The sequence below is a fragment of the Pollachius pollachius genome (genome assembly GCF_949987615.1).
Source record: "Pollachius pollachius genome assembly, chromosome: 4".
Classification (NCBI taxonomy): domain Eukaryota; kingdom Metazoa; phylum Chordata; class Actinopteri; order Gadiformes; family Gadidae; genus Pollachius; species Pollachius pollachius.
Window position 1 is genome coordinate 868,941 of NC_136937.1, and position 27,151 is coordinate 896,091.

Genomic DNA, 27,151 nt, shown 5'->3' on the forward strand with positions numbered 1-27,151 from the left:
ATGCTGCCACCGTCAAGTTACCAGACTTTTGGCAGCACAACCCACGGTCGTGGTTCCAACACATCAAAGCCCAGTTCCAGCTGAGAGGAATAACGCAGGACGTGACGAAGTATTTCCACGTGGTAGCAGCCTTAGATGCCTCGACGACGGCCAGGTCTATGGCGCGGTTGGAGGCTCCTCCAGCTGTCGGCAAGTACGACGCACTCAAGATGTTCCTACCGGTCCTTTTTGAACTGTCGGAGCTGGAGAAGGCGGACCGCCTGCTTTCCCTGAACGGCCTGGGTGACGGCAAGCCGTCCGAGTTGATGGAGAGGATGCTGGCTGTGCTGGGCTCGGCGGATCCCTCCTTCCTTTTCGCCCACATCTTCCTGCGGCAGCTTCCAGCACCCGTGCGCACCGCACTGGCCAGCTCCCCCCTCTTTGCCTCCAAGGACTACCGGGCGGTGGCTGTGGAGGCCGACAGGATTTTCCTCGCCAACAGGCAGCAGTTTGTCCATGCGCTGCTGCCCCCCCAGCACACATCGGCCCCGCTTCCGCCCCCGGGGTACGACCCGGACACCGCAGCCGCTGTGACAGCCCGCCGACAGCGTGACGACGGGTGTTGTTACTACCATGCCAGGTTTGGGGCCAAGGCCAAGCAGTGTCGCCAGCCTTGCAGTTTTGGGGCCCCGGGAAAAGCCGGGGCCAGCGCTCATTTACAGCTGTGAGCGCTGGTCGGGACTGCAAGCTGTTGTTCGTCACTGACGCCTTGTCCGGCCGGCGGCTGCTGGTCGATTCTGGGGCTCAGCGCAGCATCCTGCCGGCGACGCCTGTGGACACTATGGCTGGCGGCCATGGCCCCCCGATGAGCGCCTCGGCATCGTACGCCGTTCCAACAGTCCGTGGGCCTCCCCCCTGCACATGGTGACCAAGGCTGATGGCGGTTGGCTTCCCTGTGGTGATTTCTGTCGCCTGAACAACGCCACCACCCCCTACCGGTACCCGGTACCGCACATTCAGGACTTCTCCGCCCACCTGGCCGGCGCCGCCATCTTTTCGAAGGTGGACCTGGTACGCGGTTACCATCAGGGGCCCGTCTGCCCGCAGGATGTCCCCAAGACGGCGGTCATCACGCCCTTTGGACTTTTTGAATTTCTGAGGTTGTCTTTCGGCCTCAAGGGCGCAGCACAGACATTTCAGCGCCTCATGGACTCTGTGCTGCGGGACCTGCCGTTCCTATTCGTCTACTTGGACGACATTCTCGTTGCCAGTTCGTCCGCAGACGACCACCTGATGCATCTACGGCAGCTGTTTGGTCAGCTCAGTGAGCATGGTCTCATTGTCAACCTGGCCAAGTGCGAGTTTGGCCGGTCATCCATCACTTTCCTCGGCCACCACGTCATCCCGCGGGGGGCGGATCCCCTCCCGGCCAAGGTGGACGCCATCGCCAGTTTCCCACGCTGTGAAGTCCCTGCAGGAGTTCCTGGGCATGGTGAACTTCTACAACCGTTTCCTCCCCCATGTGGCCCAGCTCATGCGACCCTCGACCCCTCGTGTTGGATTGGTCCACAGAGATGACGGCTGCCTTCGATGCTGCCAAGACCGCGCTGGCCAATGCTGCTCTGCTGGCGCACCCGTCTCCGACCGCCCCTGTTGCTCTTACTACGGACGCCCCGATTACGCCGTAGGGGCTGTGTGTGAGCAGTGGGTGGGCGGAGCCTTGCAGCCGCTGGCCTTTTTCAGCAGGAAGCTCCGTGACACCGAAATAATACAGCGATAATAATACAGCAATAATACAGAAATACAGCGCCTTCGACAGGGAGCTCCTGGCTCTTTTCCTTGCCACCCGTCATTTCCGTTTCCTGTTGGAGGGCCGTCGGTTCACGGCTTTCGTTGACCACAAGCCACTGACGTTCGCCATGGCCAAGTCTTCGGAGCCATGGTCTGGTCGGCAGCAGCGTCAGCTCTCCGCCATCTCTGAGTACACCACTGACATTCAGCATGTGGCCGGCAAGGACAATTTTGTAGCCGACTGCCTCTCTCGGGTGGTTATTGGTTCCGTCCACTTGGGCCTCGACTACGCAGCTATGGCTGGGGATCAGGCTACAGACTCTGAGGTACAGGCCTACAGGGCGGCCCCCACGGCGCTCCTCATGGAGGATGTGGTATTTGGCACGGCCAACACTACGCTCCTCTGCGACGTCTCCACTGGCCAACCGCGCCCCATGGTGCCTGCTGGCTGGAGGCATAAGGTCTTTGACACAATCCACAGCCTTTCCCACCCGGGGGTGAAGGCCTCTGCCAAGCTGGTGGGGGCCAAGTTCGTCTGGCCGGGCCTGCGAAAGGACGTCAGGGCCTGGGCCGCTGTCTGTGTGGCGTGCCAGCGTGCAAAGGTGACATCATACCAAAGTCATACCAAAGCCCCCTTGGCTCTCAAAGTGCCGGAGAGGCGTTTCGATTATGTGAATTTGGACCTGGTGGGCCCGCTTTCACCCTCCCGTGGTTACACCTACCTCCTCACCATGGTGGACAGGACCACCAGGTGGCCAGAAGTGGTTCCCCTGTCCTCCACTACAGCAGCTGAGGTGGTGGCCCGGGCGTTCGTTATGGCTCAGGTGGCCCGTTTCGGCACACCGTCCGACCTTTCCTCGGACCGGGGGACGCAGTTCACGTCGGAGCTTTGGACTGCGGTCGCCGGGGTCCTGGGGGTGAATGTCCACTTTACCACAGCCTATAACCCACAGAGCAACGGGCTTTGCAAGCGGTTTCATCGGGACATGAAGACCGCGCTCAGGGCCAGCCTTACGGGCAGCGACTGGGCTGACCGCCTCCCATGGGTTATGCTGGGCCTTCGCTCCGCCCCCAAGGACGATCTTCAGGCCTCGTCGGCAGAGCTGGTGTACGGCCAGCCTTTCGTTCCCATTCCGACGTCTCACCATGGTCTCCCCCGGTGTTCCCAGGGATTTACCGTCAGCCAAGTACGTTTTCGTCCACCACGATGGCCACCGTACCCCGCTGCGGCCCCCCTATGATGGCCCCTTCCGCGTCTTGGAGGGTGGGCCTAAGAACTTTTTTTGTGGATATGGGGGTTAGGCCTGAGCGGGTGGCTATAGACCGGCTCAAGCCTGCCCATGTGGATATTGGCGAACCGCTCCAGCTGGCTCAGCCCCCGCGGCGGGGGCGCCCACCTGCGGCAGCCTCGACCCCTGGCCCTGCGGCGGCCTCGACCCCTGGCCCTGCGGCGGCCTCGACCCCTGGCCCTGCGGCGGCCTCGACCCCTGGCCCTGCGGCGGCCTCGACCCCTGGCCCTGCGGCGGCCTCGACCCCTGGCCCTGCGGCGGCCTCGACCCCTGGCCCTGCGGGGGCCTCGACCCCTGGCCCTGCGGCGGCCTCGACCCCTGGCCCTGCGGCGGCCTCGACCCCTGGCCCTGCGGCGGCCTCGACCCCTGGCCCTGCGGGGGCCTCGACCCCTGGCCCTGCGGCGGCCTCGACCCCTGGCCCTGCGGCGGCCTCGACCCCTGGCCCTGCGGCGGCCTCGACCCCTGGCCCTGCGGCGGCCTCGACCCCTGGCCCTGCGGCGGCCTCGACCCCTGGCCCTGCGGCGGCCTCGACCCCTGGCCCTGCGGGGGCCTCGACCCCTGGCCCTGCGGCGGCCTCGACCCCTGGCCCTGCGGGGGCCTCGACCCCTGGCCCTGCGGCGGCCTCGACCCCTGGCCCTGCGGCGGCCTCGACCCCTGGCCCTGCGGCGGCCTCGACCCCTGGCCCTGCGGGGGCCTCGACCCCTGGCCCTGCGGGGGCCTCGACCCCTGGCCCTGCGGCGGCCTCGACCCCTGGCCCTGCGGCGGCCTCGACCCCTGGCCCTGCGGGGGCCTCGACCCCTGGCCCTGCGGCGGCCTCGACCCCTGGCCCTGCGGCGGCCTCGACCCCTGGCCCTGCGGCGGCCTCGACCCCTGGCCCTGCGGGGGCCTCGACCCCTGGCCCTGCGGGGGCCTCGACCCCTGGCCCTGCGGGGGCCTCGACCCCTGGCCCTGCGGCGGCCTCGACCCCTGGCCCTGCGGCGGCCTCGACCCCTGGCCCTGCGGCGGCCTCGACCCCTGGCCCTGCGGGGGCCTCGACCCCTGGCCCTGCGGCGGCCTCGACCCCTGGCCCTGCCTTTTGCCCTTCTCCTGTTGAGCGCAGCTGTCCTGGCCGCCTGGTCTGCCCCCCTAGGGTTAGGAGAGAAAAAAAGGAGAGAGAGGGAAGAGACAAAGGAGGAGAGATCTTCATCTCTGTAGAGATCGCCCAGCTAAATGATATTTAAACATTTACTTATTAGTTGTTTGACGGTTAAATTAGTATGGGAGAGAGTGTATGTGGGGATAGTTTTATTTGTGTCTCTGTTCATGTCGGGGATGTTTTACACGTTTAGTGTGAAGCTAGCTTGGTTTGCTAACCCCCGGAGCATCCTCTGAACGGGATATAAATCATCAGACTTGAACAGGTCCATAGCAGGGGGTCAGGTAGCACCAGGTCCACAGCAGGGGGTCAGGTAGCACCAGGTCCACAGCAGGGGTTCAGGTAGCACCAGGTCCACAGCAGGGGGTCAGGTAGCACCAGGTCCACAGCAGGGGGTCAGGTAGCACCAGGTCCACAGCAGGGGGTCAGGTAGCACCAGGTCCACAGCAGGGGGTCAGGTAGCACCAGGTCCACAGCAGGGGGTCAGGCAGCACGTGGTGACCGGAAAGCCGCGCGGTTCCCCTGAGGAAGATCATCCCAGGATTCCAGTTTCTGCCTGCCGCCTCCTCCGTCTTTTCTCATAACGGAACCAGGACTTTGTTTTGCTCGTGTTAAGAATGAAGAGTGTATCGTGATGCGACACCGAGCCGTACAGGCCTGCAACGTTTATGGCGGTAGATCACTGACTAAAGTCACGAGCAAAAATTACTTTGCGCTCCCACACAAGTAACACATCTGTGCACGCAAATCATTACTGTAAGCACTGATACTGCACTCACGCTCAGTAGTTCTCTGACCACGAGAGCAACAATAAAGCCTGTGAGGAAGAAACGATTCATTGAGTACACACGTAAAGTGAAGCAGCACACAACTGACGCCCCCGTGCACACAAATGCTGTCTTTGCTCTCGTGCTCGCAAAATGTTTTAATGCTCACTCTGATATTTTTTCTCCTCAAAACACAATATACATTATATTGGAATATAACTTCTAATAATATACAAAACATCTCTGTAGATCTACTACTATCATGTATTACAATACATAATAAACATAATAAATACAATGAAAAGCAATATTAATATACAAAACGATTTCCAAACACTATAAAACTATTATGCAATATGATAAATGAATGAATAAATGTTAAATTAATAAAACATTTCTAATAATTGATTTAAACAAAAGTCCTTCATTACGTTAAAATTAAAAGATCTGCTTAAATAAAGGTTTAAAAATATATATATGTAAGTTATTTTAATCACAGTTCCTAATATGTATTTATTGTTTGTGTGAAGGTTGAATGGCTGTCATCTGTCAGAGAGATGCTGTGAAGCTCTGGCCTCAGTTCTCAGCTCCAACTCCTCTAGTCTGAGAGAGCTGGACCTGAGTACCAATGATCTGCAGGATTCAGGAGTGAAGCTGCTCTCTGCTGGACTGGGGAGTCCACACTGTACACTGGAAACTCTCAGGTCAGTTTGACTCAATATCTTAAACAGTTACACCACAAGTTCCACAGCAGAGGACAGTTATAAACCAAGCTTATAACTCAGTACCTGTGATGACCACATCCATGACTTTGTATCATTGGAGATGAAACACCTTGTTGTTTAGGTGGATATTCTAATACATCCATATGCCTGCAACCTTTCAATTATAAATATAAAATGATCTCAAAATATAATACTGTTGCCCCCCCACTGTCCCCGTATACGGGACAGTGATAGCTTAGAGCGGGGTGAAGTACAGGGGGTCTTTGGGGGTCTTACCCCTAGCTGGACACCTCAGACCCCCTGAAAGCCTCAAAAGAAACATTTTGGAGGGTCTCTGGAAAGAATGATTTGAAACTTGCAATTGTCAAACAAAACGTGTTTTAAAGCTTACTATATCCAGTACTCATTATTTAAATAGCTAATTCTTTACTCACAAATATGAATAGGATACAGAATAACATTGTTAATTGTGTACCCAGTGAAGAGACAGACTCATTAAAGCTCTCTTCATTATGAACTAATAAATAAGGAAAACCAAGGATTAATACTTGTTAATTGATAGTTAAGTCCAGCTATATTGTAACAGCTGTAAGCAGTGGTGTAGTGGTGCTGGGAGAAGTGGGGCTACTCTAAATGTCTTAAAGCGCCCTGTGTTATAAACAGGGACATTAAGACTACTCTTGCATGTTTAGTGCACCCATAAATGGGCCAGTGATGTTGGCACATTGTCACTTAACTTCTGCTGCTTGGCCAGGATTGACTTTGCATCAGTACTGGCCCACAGACTATAGGGGGAGACCACTACATTATTATGCATTCTGAGTGAACTATTCCTGGTTCCCTAGTCCATCCACACATGGAAATTGGACAACTACTCTCATCGTGTAAGTAGTCTATCGGCCAGTCGTTTATATAGTAAACTGTCTCTTATAACAGATGATGTAGGCCACAGTGCTACCATTAGAAAATTAACATTATTTGTCAAAGAGGGTTTGCAAATATTACTGCAAGGTATTGTATGTTACTTATCTTAAATGTATTTTAGGTTTCACATGAATACATTTATTTCCAATAGATTGAGTTATTGTTGTGAGCACTGCTTCATAGTAGTGCTCACAACAACAACTTAGCTCACAACATAGTCAGACCTACTTACTTCGAGTAGGTCTGAACATCACTGACCGCTTTAATGAGTCACTTAAACCGTTAGAACGGAGAATGAATCACAGGAAGGCCTGGGCCCGTTCACTGATCTTTCATTTGTTTTCTGACATTAAAATGTCGTCACCTTTTTGGGCCATCACCAGTTTGCACCCCTGATAATAATACTTTTGATCATGTTAGTGGTTTCCCTGATTGATCTATAATCTAGATGGTATTACAATCTAACCGAGTTCTAGGTAAAGGTGATACTTTAATCAAGTGAAATCTAAAGAAGCCAAAAGTCCTGTCGTTGAGTGGACCTCGCTCCACAGCGGAATAGAGACTAGGGCTTGGGGCGCTACAATACTGATATATTATGTGGCCGTTGAATACCCGCTTGTTTCCGGGAAGGCCTTCTTCCATAGGAGGCGCTGTGGCAAATGGTCCCAATCCAAAGGTGGTGTGGTTTAGAAAACCTAACGTATTATGTGTGAGAAGCTTTCTCTTGGCCATCTTCAACCGCTGGCCAGAAGGAGCTCCACACATCCACACACACCTCGCCGCCGGTGTCCCTTCACTGGACCAGGAAGTGCTTCATAAAAGGACCGTCACCAAGGCAACGCCACTTGTGTTTGGAGTAGGACGTTCACAAACTGGTTGGCAGACTGGAAAAACACAGGATTTTACACGTGTGTGTGTGTGTGTGTGTGTGTGTGTGTGTGTGTGTGTGTGTGTGTAGCTTGTCTGGCTGCCTGGTCACACAGGAAGGCTGTGCTTCTCTGGCCTCAGCTCTGAGCTCCAACCCCTCCCATCTGAGAGAGCTGGACCTGAGCTACAATCACCCAGGAGACTCTGGAGCTGCGCTGCTCTCTGCTGGACTGGAGGATCCACGCTGGAGACTGGACACTCTCAGGTATGGAGAGGACAGCTCACCACTCAGGGACAAAGTCTCCTACAAGGATTCATGCCGCTGCTAGATGAAGTGGTTTGAAGAGGCAGCTGTAGCTCATGTTGTGTACAACGTTATGAGACGGCCGATGATGAAGGTGAATGTTTCAACATGCTGCTCTCACTTTCCCCCCCAGTGTGGAGCACGGTGGAGTGTGGAGGCTGAAACCAGCTCTAAAGAAGTGTAAGTGTCTGTTTGATTCATCACATCACACACTCACTACTGAGATGGAAAGTCCATCCACACAGCAGGAAGTGAGATCAGATCCTACTGGGAATGAGGATGATGGCTGACATCATGTATCTTCCATATATTAATACTGTCCAATCATCATGAAGATAACATCTGGGCTCGGGGGGGGGGAGGGGGGGAGATGGTGGGCTGATGGTGGGGGGGGGTGGTTGACGGGGCAATAGCAATAGCGTTACTACAACATCACATGACCCACCCCCCCTCACATGTCATGTTCAGGAGAACAGTACCAGTGATGATGATGAGGATGAAGAAGGGTTCAGCAGCTCATCATGTCTGGTTCTCCCTCAGATGCCTGTGAACTCACCCTGGACCCCAACACGGCCCACAGACGACTCCCTCTGTCTGAGGACAACAGGAAGGTGACGCGGGCCGGAGAGGACCAGTCGTATCCGGATCACCCAGAGAGATTTGACTCCTGGCCCCAGGTGTTGGGTAGAGAGGCTCTGACTGGCCGCTGTTACTGGGAGGTAGAGAGGAAAGGACGTGTTGATATAGGAGTGACATACAGAGGAATCACAAGGAGAGGAGGGGGTGGTGACAGCGGGCTTGGACTGAACAACAAGTCCTGGAGTCTTTATTGTGATGATGGTTGTTACTCTACCTGGTACAACGGTAGAGAGACAGCCCTCCCTCCCCCCCCCGCTGGCTCCACCAGAGTAGCAGTGTATCTGGACCGGCCTGCTGGCTCTCTGTCCTTCTACAGAGTGTCCCCAGGTGGAGGAGGGTCCTCAGACACACTGACACACCTCCACACCTTCTGGTCCTCCTTCACCCAGGAGGACCTCCTCCCTGGGGTCGGGGTAGGGGGGGGGGCCTCAGCGTCTCTGTGTCGGTTGTAGACACACACACACACACACACACACACACACACACACACACACACACACACACACACACACACACACACACACATGAGGGGCTGAGGGGGGGTGAGGGGGGTGAGGAAAGGGTGAGGGGGTGAGGGTGCGCATACATTACACACACATGCGCCCACACACACACAGGAGGGGGGGTTCCATTTTTTCAAAACTCGAAGCACAAATCTCCTCACTGAGCACACTTGGTTCACCTGGAAAACACTGGCCTGCAGAACGCCACGCCCAATTACCAACTGGTCTCGCTCACTTCTCTCCTGTTCAAACTCAACTGGCAAAACCCTTGAGTCATGTGTGAGAGCATAGAAGAGGCCTCAGGTGAGCTCTGCTGTGTTGGAGATGAGCTGCTCTGGCCTGATCAGGATGGAGGTGGGATACAGACTGATTTACATGTGTGGGATGGCTCAGCGGGTTGGGTGGCTCTATGTTTTCTCAGATAGTCCAAATGGCTCTGCCGTTTGTCCTTTCCGTTATTATGCTCTATGTGGTCATCGAGTTATCTCCCTGTGTGTTTCACCGGCTGACCGACCCCCCCGGGGACTGCCCCGATCTTGTTGCCCCCCCTCAGGGTAGCTGTGTTAGAGAGCCCACCCCGTCCCAAGCTCTGGTGCCCCAAACTCCCCAACGTTTCTAAGGCTAAGCCTTCCTCTGGGCCCTTTAATGTTGTTAGACTAACAGAACCACTTTTCCGCTGGGGACAGAGAGAGCTGTCAGAGAAAGGTGGAGCTTCACCGCCCAGCAGAGGGAGGTGTCTGGACAGTCCATTTCCTTTATTTTACAATTTTAAATCTGTTTTGGTTTAATCATGAGTAACCTAATGAGTTTTTTTATTTTTTAATTAGCCTACACCTGGTTTACTTGTGGATGATGAGTATGCATTTTTATGTTTGCTATTGCCTTGCTATTGAGTTATGCTTCATTTTGTGGATTTAGATAATTGTTAATTGTTTACCAGTAGATCCACTGAATTCTCATTTAATGGGTGATCTTTAAACTATGTTTAATATGATGGAGAGGGAGGAATGTAGAATGTTGGTGTATTTTAGTGTCTCTCTGTGTTCACATCTCTTAGTCTAGGAACAGGCCAGTGCCTCTCCTACTGTACGAGGTGTTATTTCCAACATTCTGTCATTTGTGATGTCCCAACAAGGACGAACCAACCCTGTCGTCTGGGACATAGCCAGGGCCATATACCTTATCAAGGGAGACACTGTTATTTTGTTATTCACTCTTTCTTTCCTATAATACTGGCCCCAAACCTTTGGTTCGGTGAGAAGAGGGATCAACAGCCAAGGAGCACGTCTGGAGACTGCTCCTCACCTCCTACACTGAGACTATCCCACCTAAGTCTGTACCTGTGCTGTATTACATCCTCCAATAAACCTGCTATTCAACCCTCTGACCCAACATGTCAAGTTGATTTGATTTCCACTTACTACTACGAGGGAGAAATACACAAATACAAATACACAACGCAGAGTCTTTACTCTGCGTAACTTATTACCGCTGTATCAGCTGTTCTTTTCTTTTTTCTGTTCTTTTTATTTTTATTTTCTGAGAGCTTATGTCAGCCCTCTTCAGGAACGCCCGATTGGCCGGGAACTTCTCCCTGCACTGTCAATTGTCCCCCACCCCCTGGCCTGACCCTGGACACTTATTATAAAGTTATAACAGTTATTGTTAGTGTGATGGTTTAGAGCAGGATAACAGCTGACTGATATAAAGTTATAGCAGCTTATTGTTAGTGTGATGGTTTAGAGCAGGATAACAGCTGACTGATATAAAGTTATAGCAGCTTATTGTTAGTGTGATGGTTTAGAGCAGGATAACAGCTGACTGATATAAAGTTATAGCAGCTTATTGTTAGTGTGATGGTTTAGAGCAGGATAACAGCTGACTGATATAAAGTTATAGCAGCTTATTGTTAGTGTGATGGTTTAGAGCAGGATAACAGCTGACTGATATAAAGGTATAGCAGCTTATTGTTAGTGTGATGGTTTAGAGCAGGATAACAGCTGACTGATATAAAGGTATAGCAGCTTATTGTTAGTGTGATGGTTTAGAGCAGGATAACAGCTGACTGATATAAAGTTATATCAGCTTATTGTTAGTGTGATGGTTTAGAGCAGGATAACAGCTGGCTGATATAAAGTTATAGCAGCTTATTGTCAGTGTGATGGTTTAGAGCAGGATAACAGCTGACTGATATAAAGTTATAGCAGCTTATTGTCAGTGTGATGGTTTAGAGCAGGATAACAGCTGACTGATATAAAGTTATAGCAGCTTATTGTCAGTGTGATGGTTTAGGGCAGGATAACAGCTGACTGATATAAAGTTATAACAGCTTATTGTCAGTGTGATGGTTTAGGGCAGGATAACAGCTGACTGATATAAAGTTATAACAGCTTATTGTCAGTGTGATGGTTTAGGGCAGGATAACAGCTGACTGATATAAAGTTATAACAGCTTATTGTCAGTGTGATGGTTTAGGGCAGGATAACAGCTGACTGGAAAAAGTTATAGCAGCTTATTGGTAGTGTGATGGTTTAGAGCAGGATAACAGCTGACTGATATAAAGTTATAACAGCTTATTGTTAGTGTGATGGTTTAGGGCAGGATAACAGCTGACTGATATAAAGTTATAACAGCTTATTGTTAGTGTGATGGTTTAGAGCAGGATAACAGCTGACTGAAAAAGGTTATAGCAGCTTATTGTTAGTGTGATGGTTTAGAGCAGGATAACAGCTGACTGATATAAAGTTATAGCAGCTTATTGTTAGTGTGATGGTTTAGAGCAGGATAACAGCTGACTGATATAAAGTTATAGCAGCTTATTGTTCGTGTGATGGTTTAGGGCAGGATAACAGCTGACTGATATAAAGTTATAACAGCTTATTGTTAGTGTGATGGTTTAGGGCAGGATAACAGCTGACTGATATAAAGTTATAACAGCTTATTGTTAGTGTGATGGTTTAGAGCAGGATAACAGCTGACTGATATAAAGTTATAGCAGCTTATTGTTAGTGTGATGGTTTAGAGCAGGATAACAGCTGACTGATATAAAGTTATAGCAGCTTATTGTTAGTGTGATGGTTTAGAGCAGGATAACAGCTGACTGATATAAAGTTATAACAGCTTATTGTTAGTGTGATGGTTTAGAGCAGGATAACAGCTGACTGAAAAAAGTTATAGCAGCTTATTGTTAGTGTGATGGTTTAGAGCAGGATAACAGCTGACTGATATAAAGTTATAGCAGCTTATTGTTAGTGTGATGGTTTAGAGCAGGATAACAGCTGACTGATATAAAGTTATAACAGCTTATTGTTAGTGTGATGGTTTAGAGCAGGATAACAGCTGACTGATATAAAGTTATAACAGCTTATTGTTAGTGTGATGGTTTAGAGCAGGATAACAGCTGACTGATATAAAGTTATAGCAGCTTATTGTTAGTGTGATGGTTTAGGGCAGGATAACAGCTGACTGATATAAAGTTATATCAGCTTATTGTTAGTGTGATGGTTTAGAGCAGGATAACAGCTGACTGATATAAAGTTATATCATGTTATTGTTAGTGTGATGAGCTCCATGTAACAACATGCAATAAGCATATCGAATGACATCGCTAATTCAATTCAATTCAAATCACTTTAATCGTCCCTGAGGGGCAATTTAATGGGGGGGGGGGGGGGGGGGGGGGGGGGATCCGGGGCTGATCCCAAAAGATCCGGGGCTATAGCCTCGAATGCCCAGGTCTAAAGACGCGCCTGCTACACACATACACACTACACAATCAAGCAACACACACATCGTATCAACAACATTCAACACATGAGTAAGAAGTGCTTCATGAAGTGCTCCCATTCTAAAGTGCATTGCAGCATGTTCATAAGTCAGTGAGCAGCATTAAGGAGCTGGACAGCCCTGGGGGTGAAGGTTGCCTTCCTCCTCTGTGTCCGACAGCCTGGAGTCTGTGTCCTGAGGGGCGCCACTCAAACTCAGGGTACAGGATGTGTTGGTCTGTGGTGACATGCAGTAATGTACTGATAGTCTACACAGGCATAGGCGTCGATTACGCCGGGGACGCGTCCCCACCAGTTTTCGGCAAGATTCATTTTGTCCCCCCCAGAAAAAAAGAAAAAAAAATTAACAATTAAAAATTATGTTGGTTATGGTATATATGTTATCAATATTGTAATTGGTTTTTGACAAAATATTGGTTTGAAGTGTGCGGTTGCCTGGTACCATGGTTGTTACTTGGTACAAATAATATGGATGATTTACGACCATCTAGTGGGGAGTCTGCGAACTGCTAACGAAACGTCATCGAAGTGAAAATAAAATAAATCATCCGTACTGTTATAAATTCAAAATTAATTTAAATAGGAAAGCTAAACGTTAAAGCACATAGGGCAAAACACTCCGGTAGCACTAGGCATGCTAGCCAACAGTGTGTCGCGCTGGTAGAGGCTAGCTAGCTAAAAAAACTCAAGAATGACATATTTCTAGAATAATATTAATTTAGCTGAGCTCATAAGACACTAGCACACTTACTGTGCACGTCAGCTTCAACTGCTTAGCTTTAAAAAAAAAAGAAGCTCTGATGTCCTGTCCACTCCTTTTTGACATTATGCTGTATAATTAACTAGGTAGGATGAGAGAATGTCGGGCTCTGGTTGTATCGCTATCTCGTCTTTTTTCAGTCGTGACTACATGCCCCCTCTGCAGCACCGTAGTTGTGGATTATTTTTGTATGAGGCGCCAGCCTGGCTTGGACAATGAATGAGATATTAATACCAATACTCTATGGCTGGTATGCAATGATGAGGCATCAGACCGTCAATTAATTTTAGCCTGAATACATAGGAAAAAAACACCAGACCGTTAGTACCACGGATGGACAGTATCAGAGCGAAAACCTGTTGAACTAAATGGATGTGGTTAGGCAGCAGGAATGCAGGCAACCCCGCGAGATACATCTGCAGACCACTGGCACATTAATAAAGGTAAGATGCGATATTTATTGCTTAAGATTTCCTGGTACTTTGGCAAGATCATTTTTTGCCCTCATGTGGTCAGCTGTTTTAACTTGAAATAGTACTACTAGCCATAGCCTCCAAGTAGCTTAACTTAAATTATCCAGTGTTTGCGTTCTTACGATGTTGGGTATAGACTAGTGGATATTACGATAGTGGAGTCGGTGGAGTCAGTCTCTTGTTGACTCAAAGTGACTTTTGGTCATTCGCTTTGCTTGAATTCTGGAATAATTGTGTCTGTGTGGTTGGGGGGGGGGAGTGCATGGGTTTCGGTCAGAATGCCCTGTAGATTGGATGGATGTGTGTTGTGAATTGAGAACAGCCAGCTCATGATGTGATATATAGCGTTCAGCTATAAGTATTTTTAGCTTTTTCAATCTTTTTGTAGTGCTATGTTTAGCTACACGTTTGCCCCTTCTGAACTTAAACACGTAGGTAATAAGCTCCTCTTTGTTTATGTTGGTATAGCTCATGCCATGTCACGTCAACATTGAGTGCATCATGGAGCAGAACATAGTGGGTCATCATGTCCAATGCTTTTTGAAAACGCTTTCTTCATAAAACGTGTCAGACATCATTGTTTTGTATAAATTTTATATTAGTAAGCTACATGGGTATCCCGTCTTTCAGAACCTTTCATGACCTGCGCTAAAGAAAAATAAGGTGCATCCTCAATGTACCCAGCACTTCTGAAAAAGCACTCCAGATTGCGTCTCTGTCCCCACCACATTTTAAACCAAACTGACGCCAATGTACACAGGCTATTGTGACAAGGTATTACTATAGTATTATCACATGGTATTATTATATTATACTATTATTACATTATGAAATTATTATATTATAATATTATCACATGGTATTATTATATAATAATATTATCACATGGCATTATTATATTTTTCTATTATTACATGGTATTATTATATTATTAAATTAATATATTATAGTATTATTACATGGTATTATTATATTATTATTACATTATTATATTATTATATTATTACATTATTATATTACCACATGGTATCATTATATTATAGTATCATTCCATGGTATTATTATATTATATATAGGCCTATTTATTACACATATTCTATAACGCAGACGTTACAGTTGGCTCAGTGATACTAGTGCGTGTGTGTGTGTGTGTGTGTGTGCGTGTGTGTGTGTGTGTGTGTGTGTGTGTGTGTGTGTGTGTGTGTGTGTGTGTGTGTGTGTGTTGCGATATCTTCGTTTTCCCCTAAAACACGTGACACGCGCTGAGAGGGGCGGCTCCTGGATCTGCCCCCTCTGAAGGGTCTGTCTCAGCGAGCAGCCCTTCTTCCTCCACTTTAAAACCTTTCACCTGATTAACTTGTTTCATAAACACTTTAACCTCTGTTTCTTCTTGCATTTATACTTTTACTACTTTATACCGTATGGACGCATTTTAATTCCGGAGTAGATAAGGTAAGAAAAGATAGAGTGTTTACTACCGTTTATATTGTCTTTAGGTTACTGGTAAATAATAATGATCAACCAGTTTACTACCGTTTATATTGTCTTTAGGTTACTGGTATATAATAATGATCAACCAGTTTACTACCGTTTATATTGTCTTTAGGTTACTGGTATATAATAATGATCAACCAGTATACTACCGTTCATATGCGTTTTGTAGAGAATACATCTTAATGTTTAACTGCTTTACTGACCTGTGGTGAATTGAATTTTAATTAATTGAGGGTGATATTTTGGATATTTGACAGTTGGATAAATTTGCTTTGACATAGCAGTCATTATACCTGACATGTTAAAAACTTACTTTGACGTGAAAAAAAAACGTTTATTGGGGGAAAAAAACATACTTGCAGCTTGACCCTGTGCTTCTCTCATCACAGCCAGATATAAAGGATGGCTGCTTCCTGAATTGATGGTCCAACAAATGTGTACAGTGGCCCAAACACAGGGGGTGGGTCAACTTACCCACTGGTTCATCTTACCCCACCCTCCCCTATATAGGCAGTTGGCTCAGTTTGATCCTTGTGTGTTTGTGTGTGTGTGTTTGTGTGTGTTTGTGTGAGTGATTGAGTCAAATCAGTTCTGTAACTTCCTCATGTTAAAGTTGATTTCCTCATCTCAACGGTCTGTTGCAGCGAGCAGCACTTCCTTCTGCTCCTTCAAAACCGTTCACCTTAATAACTTGTTTAATGAACACTTTAACCTCTGTTTCTTCTCTTACATTTATACTTTCATAACTTTAAAGCGTATGGGACGGAACGTATTTTCCCCAGTCTACTATGGATGAGGAGAGAGAGGAGGGGGGTCCTACCTCTAAGACCGCTCTGTCTGGGGAACATGGCCCCCGGAGCAAAGCTAAGAGGTAAGGAGAAGATCTCTTTCTCTGTGACTGTTGTCCACCTCAGAGCTCAGCAGTGATACATCATGACTCCATCATTAGTCTGATTAACAGCTGTGTGTGTTGTGTAGAAGGCCAGAGCAGCAGGAGAGAACAGGATCCCCTGGACCCAGCCGTGTCTCCATGAAGACCATACGTAACCTATTCAGAAAAAAGAAGCGAATTCGTGAACAAGGGTACGAATTGATAAGATATTATAGAAATACAATGTCTATCCTACATCCATAAACCCTTGTTTCTCTTGAAGAGTCCAGCAGCAGAGAGCAGACTCCCCTGGACCCAGCTGTGTCTCCATGAAGAGTGACCACTCTATGGAACAACCTGTTAACTTTAAAGAACGAAATCAGTCTATTGAGAAGGGGGGAGGATTCATCAGAGATTATGAAAATGACAGCTTTTATCAAACGTCCATAAATCCTGGTTCTTGTTTTTCTAGAAGAGTCCAGCAGCAGAGAGCAGACTCCCCTGGACTCCCCACCTGCATCTCCATGAAGAGTGACCTGTCTACGGAACAACTTCATAACTTTAAAGATGGAAATCACCAACCTTCTAAGGAAAGGTGAGGATTCAACCAATACATCAGGGCTGTTCCACTGGCGGCCCGCGGATCATCTTGATCCAGCCCGCCGACCATTAATCAGAACATGATCAATCTGGATCAATCAACCCCAGGAGGAAGCTGTTTCTGAGCAAGATTGATAGCTAGTTTAATTTCCTCCAATAGGAACCCCTTCTGTCCAGTTAGCCCCGCCCCCAGGACCCGCCCTCTCTGTGCGTGGGCCAACGTCTGCCTCTGCTGGTGCAAAGCGTTTCGACAGCTAAAAAGAGGTTGTTCACGTTGGGAAGGCAAAGTTAGACATGAACCTCAACATTTAAACGAGGAGTGTGAAAGACATCAGTTCAGTAACGCAGGACCAAAACCTGTGTGTTGATCTGCAACATGGCTATGGCAGTAACAGAAGAACAGACTCTGAAGGCCTTTTTACACTGACACGCCCAGCAATTTCACCATCTTGCCTGTGTGAAACCGAGGGGGTATAATAAAATGTGTCCTAAAATTGGAGTCTAGGCCACTTTAGACTAATTTGGATACTCCTGAATGTTTTTATTTTTTAATGAATGAAGACACCCGCATGCAAGAATGAGTTCACTCCTGAGTCTAGGCTACAAATGCGATTTACATAGGGGTCCAGTAGGGTAAATTGGGGTGCTGGCTCACGCAGGCCATTTACTTCGGGCAGTGTAAACTTGCGGACCATGCCGGGAAAAAGGCGTGCATAAGACGGGCATATTTGGCAGTTTAAAAACGTCTTGAGACGCACCACATCACGCATCGGTCCAGCTCCAGTGAAACACACCGATGTGTCAGATGCTCAGCAGCAAAAAGAAAAAGCGTGAAAATCAGTTTGGTTTTCAGTTCATTGCACCTGCCAAACAGATTACACTGAGTGGAGCAGTCGACCGCTCCAAGAAGGTGGCCCAAAGGCTTGGCAGCGCCAGTAGTAGCGGTCGATGAGGCGTCTATTCTTTTCTATGTCTATGGGTACCACAGCCTCCCTCCGCGTCGCATGGCCTCTTGGTCCCGATAAGAAACCCTTCACAGAGCGCCTGCTGTAGAGAGCAATGATGAGCTGGAGAAGAACAGTCTGTCCTAACAGTACCAATGTCAAATCACGTGTGTGTGTGTGTGTGTGTGTGTGTGTGTGTGTGTGTGTGTGTGTGTGTGTCTGTGTGTTCTCCACAGACAAAACCAGGAGTGGTTAATGGTTACCAGTGCTCAGTCTGTACAGCAGCATCAAACAGAGCTGATCAAGGTGTGTAAATGTCAACCAAGACGTTTGACTTCAGCTTTCCATGAACATCAGAAAGCATCTCTTGTGGAGCTAATAGTCTCCAGGCTTCCCTCTTCAGACCAGCGGACGTGAATCCAGGACAGATGCTTCCGATGACCTCAGTGAGTTCAGAGTAAAGTTCTCCTTGATGTCTGTTCTGTTCCAGAGGGCTGAGGAGAACGCACATGCTTTTCTAGACAAGGAGCTGAAGAAGCTCTGGAGGGTTCACTTCCCGGATTACCCACAATGCTCAGCGATACAGAGGGAGGAGGTGGATGGTAAGAACGAGGAGCAGAGGAGGCGCGCCATAGAGGGAGTGGTACACATCACAATGCTCTGCCTGATGGAGATGGATGAGAAGGGACTGGCCGACAAACTGTTGAGTGGTAAGGTGCTCTTATCTTGAAAACAGAGAAGAAATACACATTTTGAATAGCAGTAGGAGATTATTATTTCTTCTGTTCAGACTAAATGACAAAATGTGAGACTTATACATTTCAAACTTCAATGTGGGGACAATCTTTCCTCTTTGGGAATTTGATTCAAATGTTTCCTAAAAACACAGTGTTCCCACTGGCATGCTCGCTGTAATGACCCCCTACAGTAGGTCCCCTCGTATCCCCGTTGTGCTGCTGTTCTTACCCCCTCCTACCTGGGTCTCCTCACTGCTGTTCTTACCCCCTCCTACCTGGGTCTCCTCACTGCTGTTCTTACCCCCTCCTACCTGGGTCTCCTCACTGCTGTTCTTACCCCCTCCTACCTGGGTCTCCTCACTGCTGTTCTTACCCCCTCCTACATGGGTCTTATTTTTTGTTTTGATCATGCTGTTGGCTAAGCAGCTCTTGCCGTTTTTGACTCTAGATTGTTTTATGAATTGAAAGGCGACCTTGGGTGTCATGAAAGGCACCTTGAAATAAAATATTATTCAATGTAATTATTAGGGGTCCCCTATTGTTTCTGTAACGTTTTTTATCCCACAAATTCTGTAAAAGTCATACTGCAGCCTATACCGTAAATCGAAAACTCTTGAAATTTTCAGGTATGGTTACCAAAAACTTCCACCACCTAGAAACCAAAATTTGTGGTACTGCACCCAAAGGTGGTGCTAATGTAAAAAATCATGAATTAGGCTTATTTCTCCCCACCAGATTGACCTGGACTCAAAATTCTTTCATAATATTAATCTCTAGAATCAGATGCATCATTAACCCCCCCCCCCCCGGGTCTTATGCCCTAAAAATGGTTACTTTTCCCACAATTTCATAGAAAAGCCAAACGTCCACAGCTTCAACTCATTTTGCCTATATGACCATTTTGTTATTGTATAACCACCATACGGCTATCATTAGGTGGATACTATTAACAGTGCACATTTTCAGATCTATACTCTTTTAAGAAGGCCCTTAATTCTCTTGTGAAGTGTGCGCTTGGAGTTTTCTTGATGTGTGCTTATCAATCGACATTTTCACCATGGGAATGAGGCTTCATGCAGTTCCGGAATGTCAGTGGCTCAATGGGATAATGCCTTGTACTGGTGATCATTATGTTGAGTGTTCGAATCCTGATTAGAGCATTAAGAACAAGCTGAACATGACATTCTGTCATTGCCACTCATTTAAGAAACACAACATTGAACAGCACCTGAAATTCATTAGGCAATCAACATTCCGGCTCATTAGTTTCCAAGAATCTGACTGCCAAGACACAGTATGGCATTAAGGGGAACTTCTTTGTTAACCATTTTTAATTCATAATGAACTCTGTCATATTAATATTTCTTCCGTTAGTGTTCTTGAAAACAAATGTTTAATTTCCCCCTGAATTCCATATTTTTCATCTATTTGCTTTTAAGAAAGCCCTTAATACATTTGAGAAATGTTTGCTTGGAGTTTTCTGGATGTTGTGTGCTTATCAATAGACATTTTCACCACGTGAATGAGGCTACATTTCAGGTTTGTCAGTGGCTCAATGGAATAATGCCTTGTACTGGTGATCCTAAGTTTGAGAGTTTGAGTCCTGATTAGACAATTATGAACAAGCTGAACATGTAATTCGGCCATTGCTCTGCAGCCCAGTCACCTGAAAGCCGAGGCACAGTATGGCATTAAGGGGAACATCAACATCTTTCCTTCATAATTATATGTCATCTTTATATATCTTCCATTAGTGTATTCTTGACTTTTCATTTTGCTTGGACCCCGTTAATCCCCGCTTGCAGTTATATTTATTATTATTAATATGATTAATAATATTAAACATAAACTGCAGAACAACAGCAGAATAACTCAGTGGAGATGCAACACTATCTTGTTATATCAGCACGTCATTTAACACCAATTCACTATCATTATACTATCATTAGACCAATCATATAGCTGTTGAAAAAACAAAATAGTCCTTTTTGAATCTATAATATGGTGACTTTGCCATGACCAGCTTCTCCGACCAGAAGGTTTTGAAGCCATTAAATATCATGAAGTGATTCATTAATCGGGAAATATTGACATGTTCCCACTGATGCCACCATCCACTTACTGATGTCTTCTGTTGTTTTCTCATTTAGGATCTGCTGCTGTCGAGTGCCAACAAAAAATCAAGTCTCATTTGAAGAAGAAGCTCTGGTGTGTGTTTGAGGGAATCGCTGAAGCAGGACATTCAACACCTCTGAACGACTTCTACACAGATATCTTTATCACAGAGAGAGGCAGTGGAGAGGTCAACAAGGAACATGAGGTCAGAATGATTGAAACAGCTTCCAGAAAACCAGTCAAGGAGGAAACACCAATCAAATGTGGAGACATCTTTAAACCCTTACCTGGACAAGATAAACCAATCAGGACAATTATGACAACAGGAATGGCCGGCATTGGTAAAACCATCTTAACACACAAGTTCTCTCTGGACTGGGCTGAAGGCAAAGCAAACCGTGACATACACTTCACGTTTCTCTTCACTTTCAGAGTGCTGAATTTACTAAAAGGGAAAGAGTTTAGCTTGGTAGAACTTCTTCATCACTTCTTTATTGAGACCAAAGAAGCAGACATCTGCAGATACGATCGGTTCCAAGTTGTCTTCATCTTGGATGGACTGGATGAGTGTCGACTTCCTCTGGACTTCGAGAACAACCAGATCTGCACTGATGTCACAGAGTCCACCTCGGTGGACGTGCTGCTGACAAACCTCATCAGGGGCGACCTGCTTCCCACTGCACGCATCTGGATAACCACACGCCCTGCGGCAGCAGATCAGATCCCTGCTAAGTGTGTTGACATGGTGACAGAGATCAGAGGGTTCACCGACCCACAGAAGGAGGAGTACTTTAAGAAGAGATTCAAAGACGAGACACTAGCAAGCACAATCATCTCCCACGTCAAGAAATCACGAAGCCTCTACATCATGTGTCATATCCCAGTCTTCTGTTGGATCACTGCTACAGTTCTGGAGGACTTCTTCAAAACATCCCAGATAGGAGAAGAAACGCCCAAGACTGTGACTCAGATGTACAGCCACTTCCTGAGGGTTCAGTCCATACAGGGGGACAGGAAGTATCGTTGGATAGCTGAAACAGATCCACACTTGAGTTCACAGAGCAGGCAGATCATTGTTTTACTGGGAAAACTGGCTTTTAACCAGCTGGAGAGTGGCAACCTGATCTTCTACGAGGCAGACCTGGCAGAGTGTAAACATTTTTTCAACGAAGCCTCAGTGTACTCAGGGCTGTGCACCCAGATCTTTAAAGCAGAGTATGGGCTGTACCAAGGTGACAAGGTGTTCTGCTTTGTCCATTTGAGCATCCAGGAGTTTCTGGCTGCCCTTTATGTATTTTGGTCCTTCATCCACACTGGGGTAAATCTACTCTCAGAAGAACAACCAACCTATGGTGAAGATAAACTCCTCCTCCTCTACAAGAGTGCTGTGGACAAGGCCTTACAGAGTGAGAACGGACACCTGGACTTGTTCCTCCGCTTCCTCCTGGGCCTCTCTCTGGAGACCAATCAGATTGTCCTACGAGATCTGCTGGGAAAGACACAAAGTAGATCACTGATCACTCAGTTTAAACAAGGTCTGCTGGGACAGTCAATAACACAGACCAACAAGAATACTGTGGCTTACATCAAGGAGAAGATAGATGGAGATCTCTCTCCAGAGAGAAGCATCAATCTGTTCCACTGTCTGAATGAGCTGAACGAGCGTTCTCTAGTGGAGGAGATCCAACAGTCCCTGACATCAGGAAGTCTCTCCACAGTCTCTCTCTCTCCTGCTCAGTGGTCAGCTCTGGTCTTTATATTACTGTCATCAGAAGAGAAGCTGGATGTGTTTGACCTGAAGAAATACAACGCTTCAGAGGAGGGTCTTCTGAGGCTGCTGCCAGTGATCAAAGCCTCCAAAAGATCTCTGTAAGTTAACTAATAACATAGATCACAATACACGCAACACAATATACAATATATATATATATAATATACAATAGTAGAATTTAAAAGATATGATAACCTAGAAAACCTCTTACCTTACTACCTTATAACAAGTATCTCAATATACACAACGTTATATTGTGTAACCAGGTGTATGGAAATAAGGAAAGCCAAGAAATAATATTGTTGTAATATTGTTTATTAATAGTTGAATACAGCTGTATTTAAATATGTAGCTATATGTATTAATAAGTAATTATTAATATGAAGGATACATTGATAAATATAAGTTTATTATTAATAAAAGGCAGCCCACTATTTTAACATAACCTTTTTCAGTAGTTTGGTTATATGTACGCTTTGGGTTTAACCAATATGATGGGATGACACAGAGACTTCAGGGTCATGTGGGGGAAGGGTGAGAGAGGGAAGGGACAAAGGAGGAGAGTACTTTATTCTCTGTAGAGATCGCCCAGCTAAATGATATTTAAACATTTACTTATTAGTTGTAACCAGTGGCAGTGCCAAAGAAATATGAGTTATTTCTAGATGGTTTATAGCAGGGCCTGATACATTTTGACGCTACAAATAATACTACACACTACAATATGATATGAATCAACCAATCAAATCAAGCAACAAGCAGCAACAGTCATCATCAGTTACGCAAATGAAAAATATGATTTCATAGTTCAGTTTTGTTACATATAAGTCAGTTCGATGTCTTCATAAAATAATAAAAATATATATATTATCATATTACTGTGGTGATCACGGCCGTGGTCGCCAAGTGCCGCATCGGATCCTTGGAGGGTCGGCGGCACCGAGGCAGTCGTGGTTGTGGGCGACAGGATGTGTGTTTCAGGTGTGTGTGGTGTGTTTACATAAAGTCTCTCTCAGGGTCGTGCGGAGCATGGGCCACCAGAGTTGCAAACTCTTATAACTTTGGCTCCCGTCAAAGTTCAAAACATCTCTGTAGATGTACTTTAACATTATTACAATACAATTAATCAAATACATGCTACTAGATTAAAGTAATAAAAAAAAACGATTTAAGTCAAATAAATCTACAAAATTAGTCTTAAACACTACAAAAAGCTTCAATGTTATACATTTTAAAGCCAATATTGAATAAACATAAGGATCTTATGTATTGACTAGTATATATTAGTTAAATTCATAAAACATCTCTAATTAAAGATTTCAACATAAGTCCATTCGTAAAATATCTACGTTACTTTAATCACAGTTCTTAATGCGTTTATTGTGTGTGCAGCCTGAATGGCTGTGAGCTGTCAGAGAGATGCTGCGAAGCTCTGGCCTCAGTTCTCAGCTCCAACTCCTCTAGTCTGAGAGAGCTGGACCTGAGTACCAATGATCTGCAGGATTCAGGAGTGAAGCTGCTCTCTGCTGGACTGGGGAGTCCACACTGTACACTGGAAACTCTCAGGTCAGTTCTACTCAATGGTCAAACTGCTACACCACAAGTTTCATATCAGAGGACATTGAAGAGAAAGTTAACAGGTCTAAATAAATAAGTAAATGTTGTCGGGGCTCAAGACAAATTATATACTGACTAGTATCTTTTTAATTTGGTGGCACTCATATGTGCATCCCTTTATTAGACATGAAAATGTCCTTGGTCACCTACCATCCTTCTGTGTCCATTCATGTGAACAGATTCACTCACTTTTAAGGTGTCATTTCCCGAGAAACTGTTTAATCTTGTTCCTTTTGAAATAAGATAGGTCACTCAGGGTTGCATATGCATGCTGAACGTGAAAATGACCTTCTACCTCGATTGCTTGCATTACCAAATGAAAGAAAATAGACGCATAAACAAGCAAATTAGAAAAGCCTCACCAACTGACGTCAGTTGGTGAATTAGTATTCATGTCCTCGCCCTCCTTGGCTTGCAACGGCCCACAGGAAGACAGCATCGTTTTTGCGGCCAGGTGACACAGAGCCCATCTCGGCAGGTAGGAGGTAACAGCAAGGTGCTTACATTGCGGAACAAGTTTGTGCCTGTGCTATTGGTGTCGATAACAAATCAACGTTGCATCTCTTGGCCAAGAAAAAAGTCTCTCTGTGTCTCTCTGTCTCTCTCTCCTTCTCCCTCTCTCTGTGTTTCTCTCTCCGTGTCTCTCTCTCCTTCTCCCTCTCTCTTTTTCTCTCTCTCCAACTCTCTCTCTTTCCTTCCCTCTTTCTCCCTCTCTCTCTCGGTCTCTCTCTCTCTCTCTGTCTCACTCTGTCTCTCTCTGTCTCTCTCTCCAACTCTCTCTCTCTCTCTCTGTCTCTCTCTCTCTGAGTCTCTCTGGAAGTTTAATTGGTTTTATTACTGTGATGGACAGTGATGTTAGCCAATCAGAGGCAAGTTTGCATGTCATGAAAGTAGCAGAGTAAGAGCCAGAATCATGTCGTTCCTCCCCGCCCACCTCCTCCACCACACTAGAACAGCGGGAAACAGAGAATTGTTTTCACCAAATCCGACTCACAGGGCATTCATTGCTACTAGTTACCACCACAAAATTAATGAAAAAAGGATGCAATGACACCTTTAAATAAGTTAAAGTTAATGTTTTGAATGCAGAGGGGGAAGTGCTTAATTTGAGCCGGAACACGCCGGATCATGTTCCGGGACCTCCTTTGTCAAGATGAACAATTAATCGCCTGAATGAAAAAAAATCACTAACTGTTTGTGTAGTGTTCAAAGTTGTTATCTGTCTAGTTAGTCTTTATTCCCCATTGAAGTTCCACACAAATCTTGTGTTTGCATATTCGTTTTGAGGTGAATTTTCAGGGTAAGACAGAGGGGGGAGAGGGGGGAGAGGGGTGAGGGACAGAGGGGGGAGAGGGGTGAGGGACAGAGGGGGGAGAGGGGTGAGAGGGGTGAGGGACAGAGGGGGGAGAGGGGTGAGGGTGGAGAGGGGGGAGAGGGGTGAGGGACAGAGGGGGGAGAGGGGGGAGAGGGGTGAGGGACAGAGGGGGGAGGGACAGAGGGGGAGAGGGACACAGGGAGGAGAGGGGGGAGAGGGGTGAGGGACAGAGGGGGGAGAAGGGTGAGGGACAGAGGGGGGAGAGGGGTGAGGGACGGAGGGGGGGAGAGGGGTGAGGGACAGAGGGGGGGAGAGGGACAGAGGGGGAGAGGGACAGAGGGGGGGAGAGGGGACAGAGGGGGGGGAGAGAGGGGTGAGGGACAGAGGGGGGAGAGGGGTGAGGGGACAGAGGGGGGAGAGGGGTGAGGGACAGAGGGGGGGAGAGGGGGGGGAGAGGGGTGAGGGACGGAGGGGGGAGAGGGACAGAGGGGGGAGAGGGACAGAGCCCCTCTGTCCCTCTCCCCCTCTGTCCCTCACCCCTCTCTGTCCCTCTCCCCCCTCCGTCCCTCACCCCTCTCCCCCCTCTCCCCCCCCTCTCTCCCCCCTCTGTCCCTCACCCCCTCTCCCCCCTCTCCCCCCCCCCTCTGTCCCTCACACCCCCCTCTGTCCCTCCCCCCTCTCCCCCCTCTCCCCCCCTCTCCCCCCTCTGTCCCTCTCCCCAGCAATTAATATTCAAGAATGAATAATAATTGCTTATTAATAATTAAATACAGCTGTATTCAAATATGTTGCTATAATTTACGGTTAAGGTTAGATGCATAAATATACGTTCATTATTAATAAAAGGTAACCCACTTTTTTAAAACCATTGAACCTTTGTTCAGTACGTTTGGTAATATGGTCGCTGTTTGGGTTTATAGGATGGGTTGATGCAGAGACTTCAGGGTCAGCTGGCGGAAGGGTGAGAGGTCACGAGTGAGCGGGAAAAAGGAGAGAGAGGGAAGAGACTAAGGAGGAGAGTACTTTATTCTCTATAGAGATCGCCCAGCAAATGATATTTAAACATTTACTTATTAGTTGTAGCCAGTAGCGGCGCCAAAGAAATAGAATTGCGGGAGCTACCGGGGGCTAGATTGTCTATAGCAGGGGCTGATACGCTTTGACGCAACAAATAATACTACACACTACAATATGGTACGAATCAACCAATCAAATCACACAACAAGCAGCGACGGTCATCATCACTTACGCAAATGAAAAATATGATTTCATAGTTCAGTTTTGTAACATATATGTCAGTCCGATGGGACTTGCAGAGTTTGGGCCATGAGAGTTGCAAACTCTCTCAACTTGGGCTCCCGTCTGGTCGTTCCCGTGCTGCTCGCCACATTATTATTAAAAATAATAATTTGACTGGGGTCTTTGGGAGGGGGTCTTGGAGGGGGCTCAGCCTTATTCAGGGGGAGCTTAAGCCCCCACTAGCCCACCCCCTTTTGCCCCCGCTGGTTGTAGCCCTAATATACAGAACATCTCTGTAGGTGTACTATGACATGTATTACAATACAATACATAATACTACAATCCAAAGTAAAATTAATATATAAAACGAGGGTAAAACACTATAAAATTCTTATATTTAAAATATTATACATTTTACAACCAATATTGAGAAAACATAAGGATCTAATTTATGGACTAGTATATATTAATAAAATATCTCTAATTAAAGATTTCAACATAAGTCCT

At 47.0% G+C, this 27,151-nt stretch overlaps 2 protein-coding genes across 3 annotated transcripts in view; both read left to right on the forward strand.

The window, feature by feature from the left end:
- Positions 1-27,151, forward strand: part of LOC307074784 (uncharacterized protein) — a 146,851-nt gene that overhangs the window by 106,774 nt on the left and 12,926 nt on the right. For both annotated transcript variants that reach the window (XM_079735129.1, XM_079735130.1), the window contains 2 exons: positions 5,492-5,665; positions 23,866-24,039. In XM_079735129.1, the coding sequence (XP_079591255.1) occupies positions 5,492-5,665; positions 23,866-24,039 (348 nt within the window). The remainder of the gene's footprint in view (positions 1-5,491; positions 5,666-23,865; positions 24,040-27,151) is intronic.
- On the forward strand, positions 6,905-8,946 carry LOC307074593 (stonustoxin subunit beta-like; the record flags this gene model as incomplete). Its single annotated transcript, XM_079734805.1, has 4 exons — positions 6,905-6,925; positions 7,471-7,742; positions 7,915-7,961; positions 8,322-8,946. The coding sequence occupies 4 exons, from the start codon at positions 6,905-6,907 to the stop codon at positions 8,870-8,872; spliced, it is 891 nt and encodes a 296-aa protein (XP_079590931.1). The 3' UTR covers positions 8,873-8,946.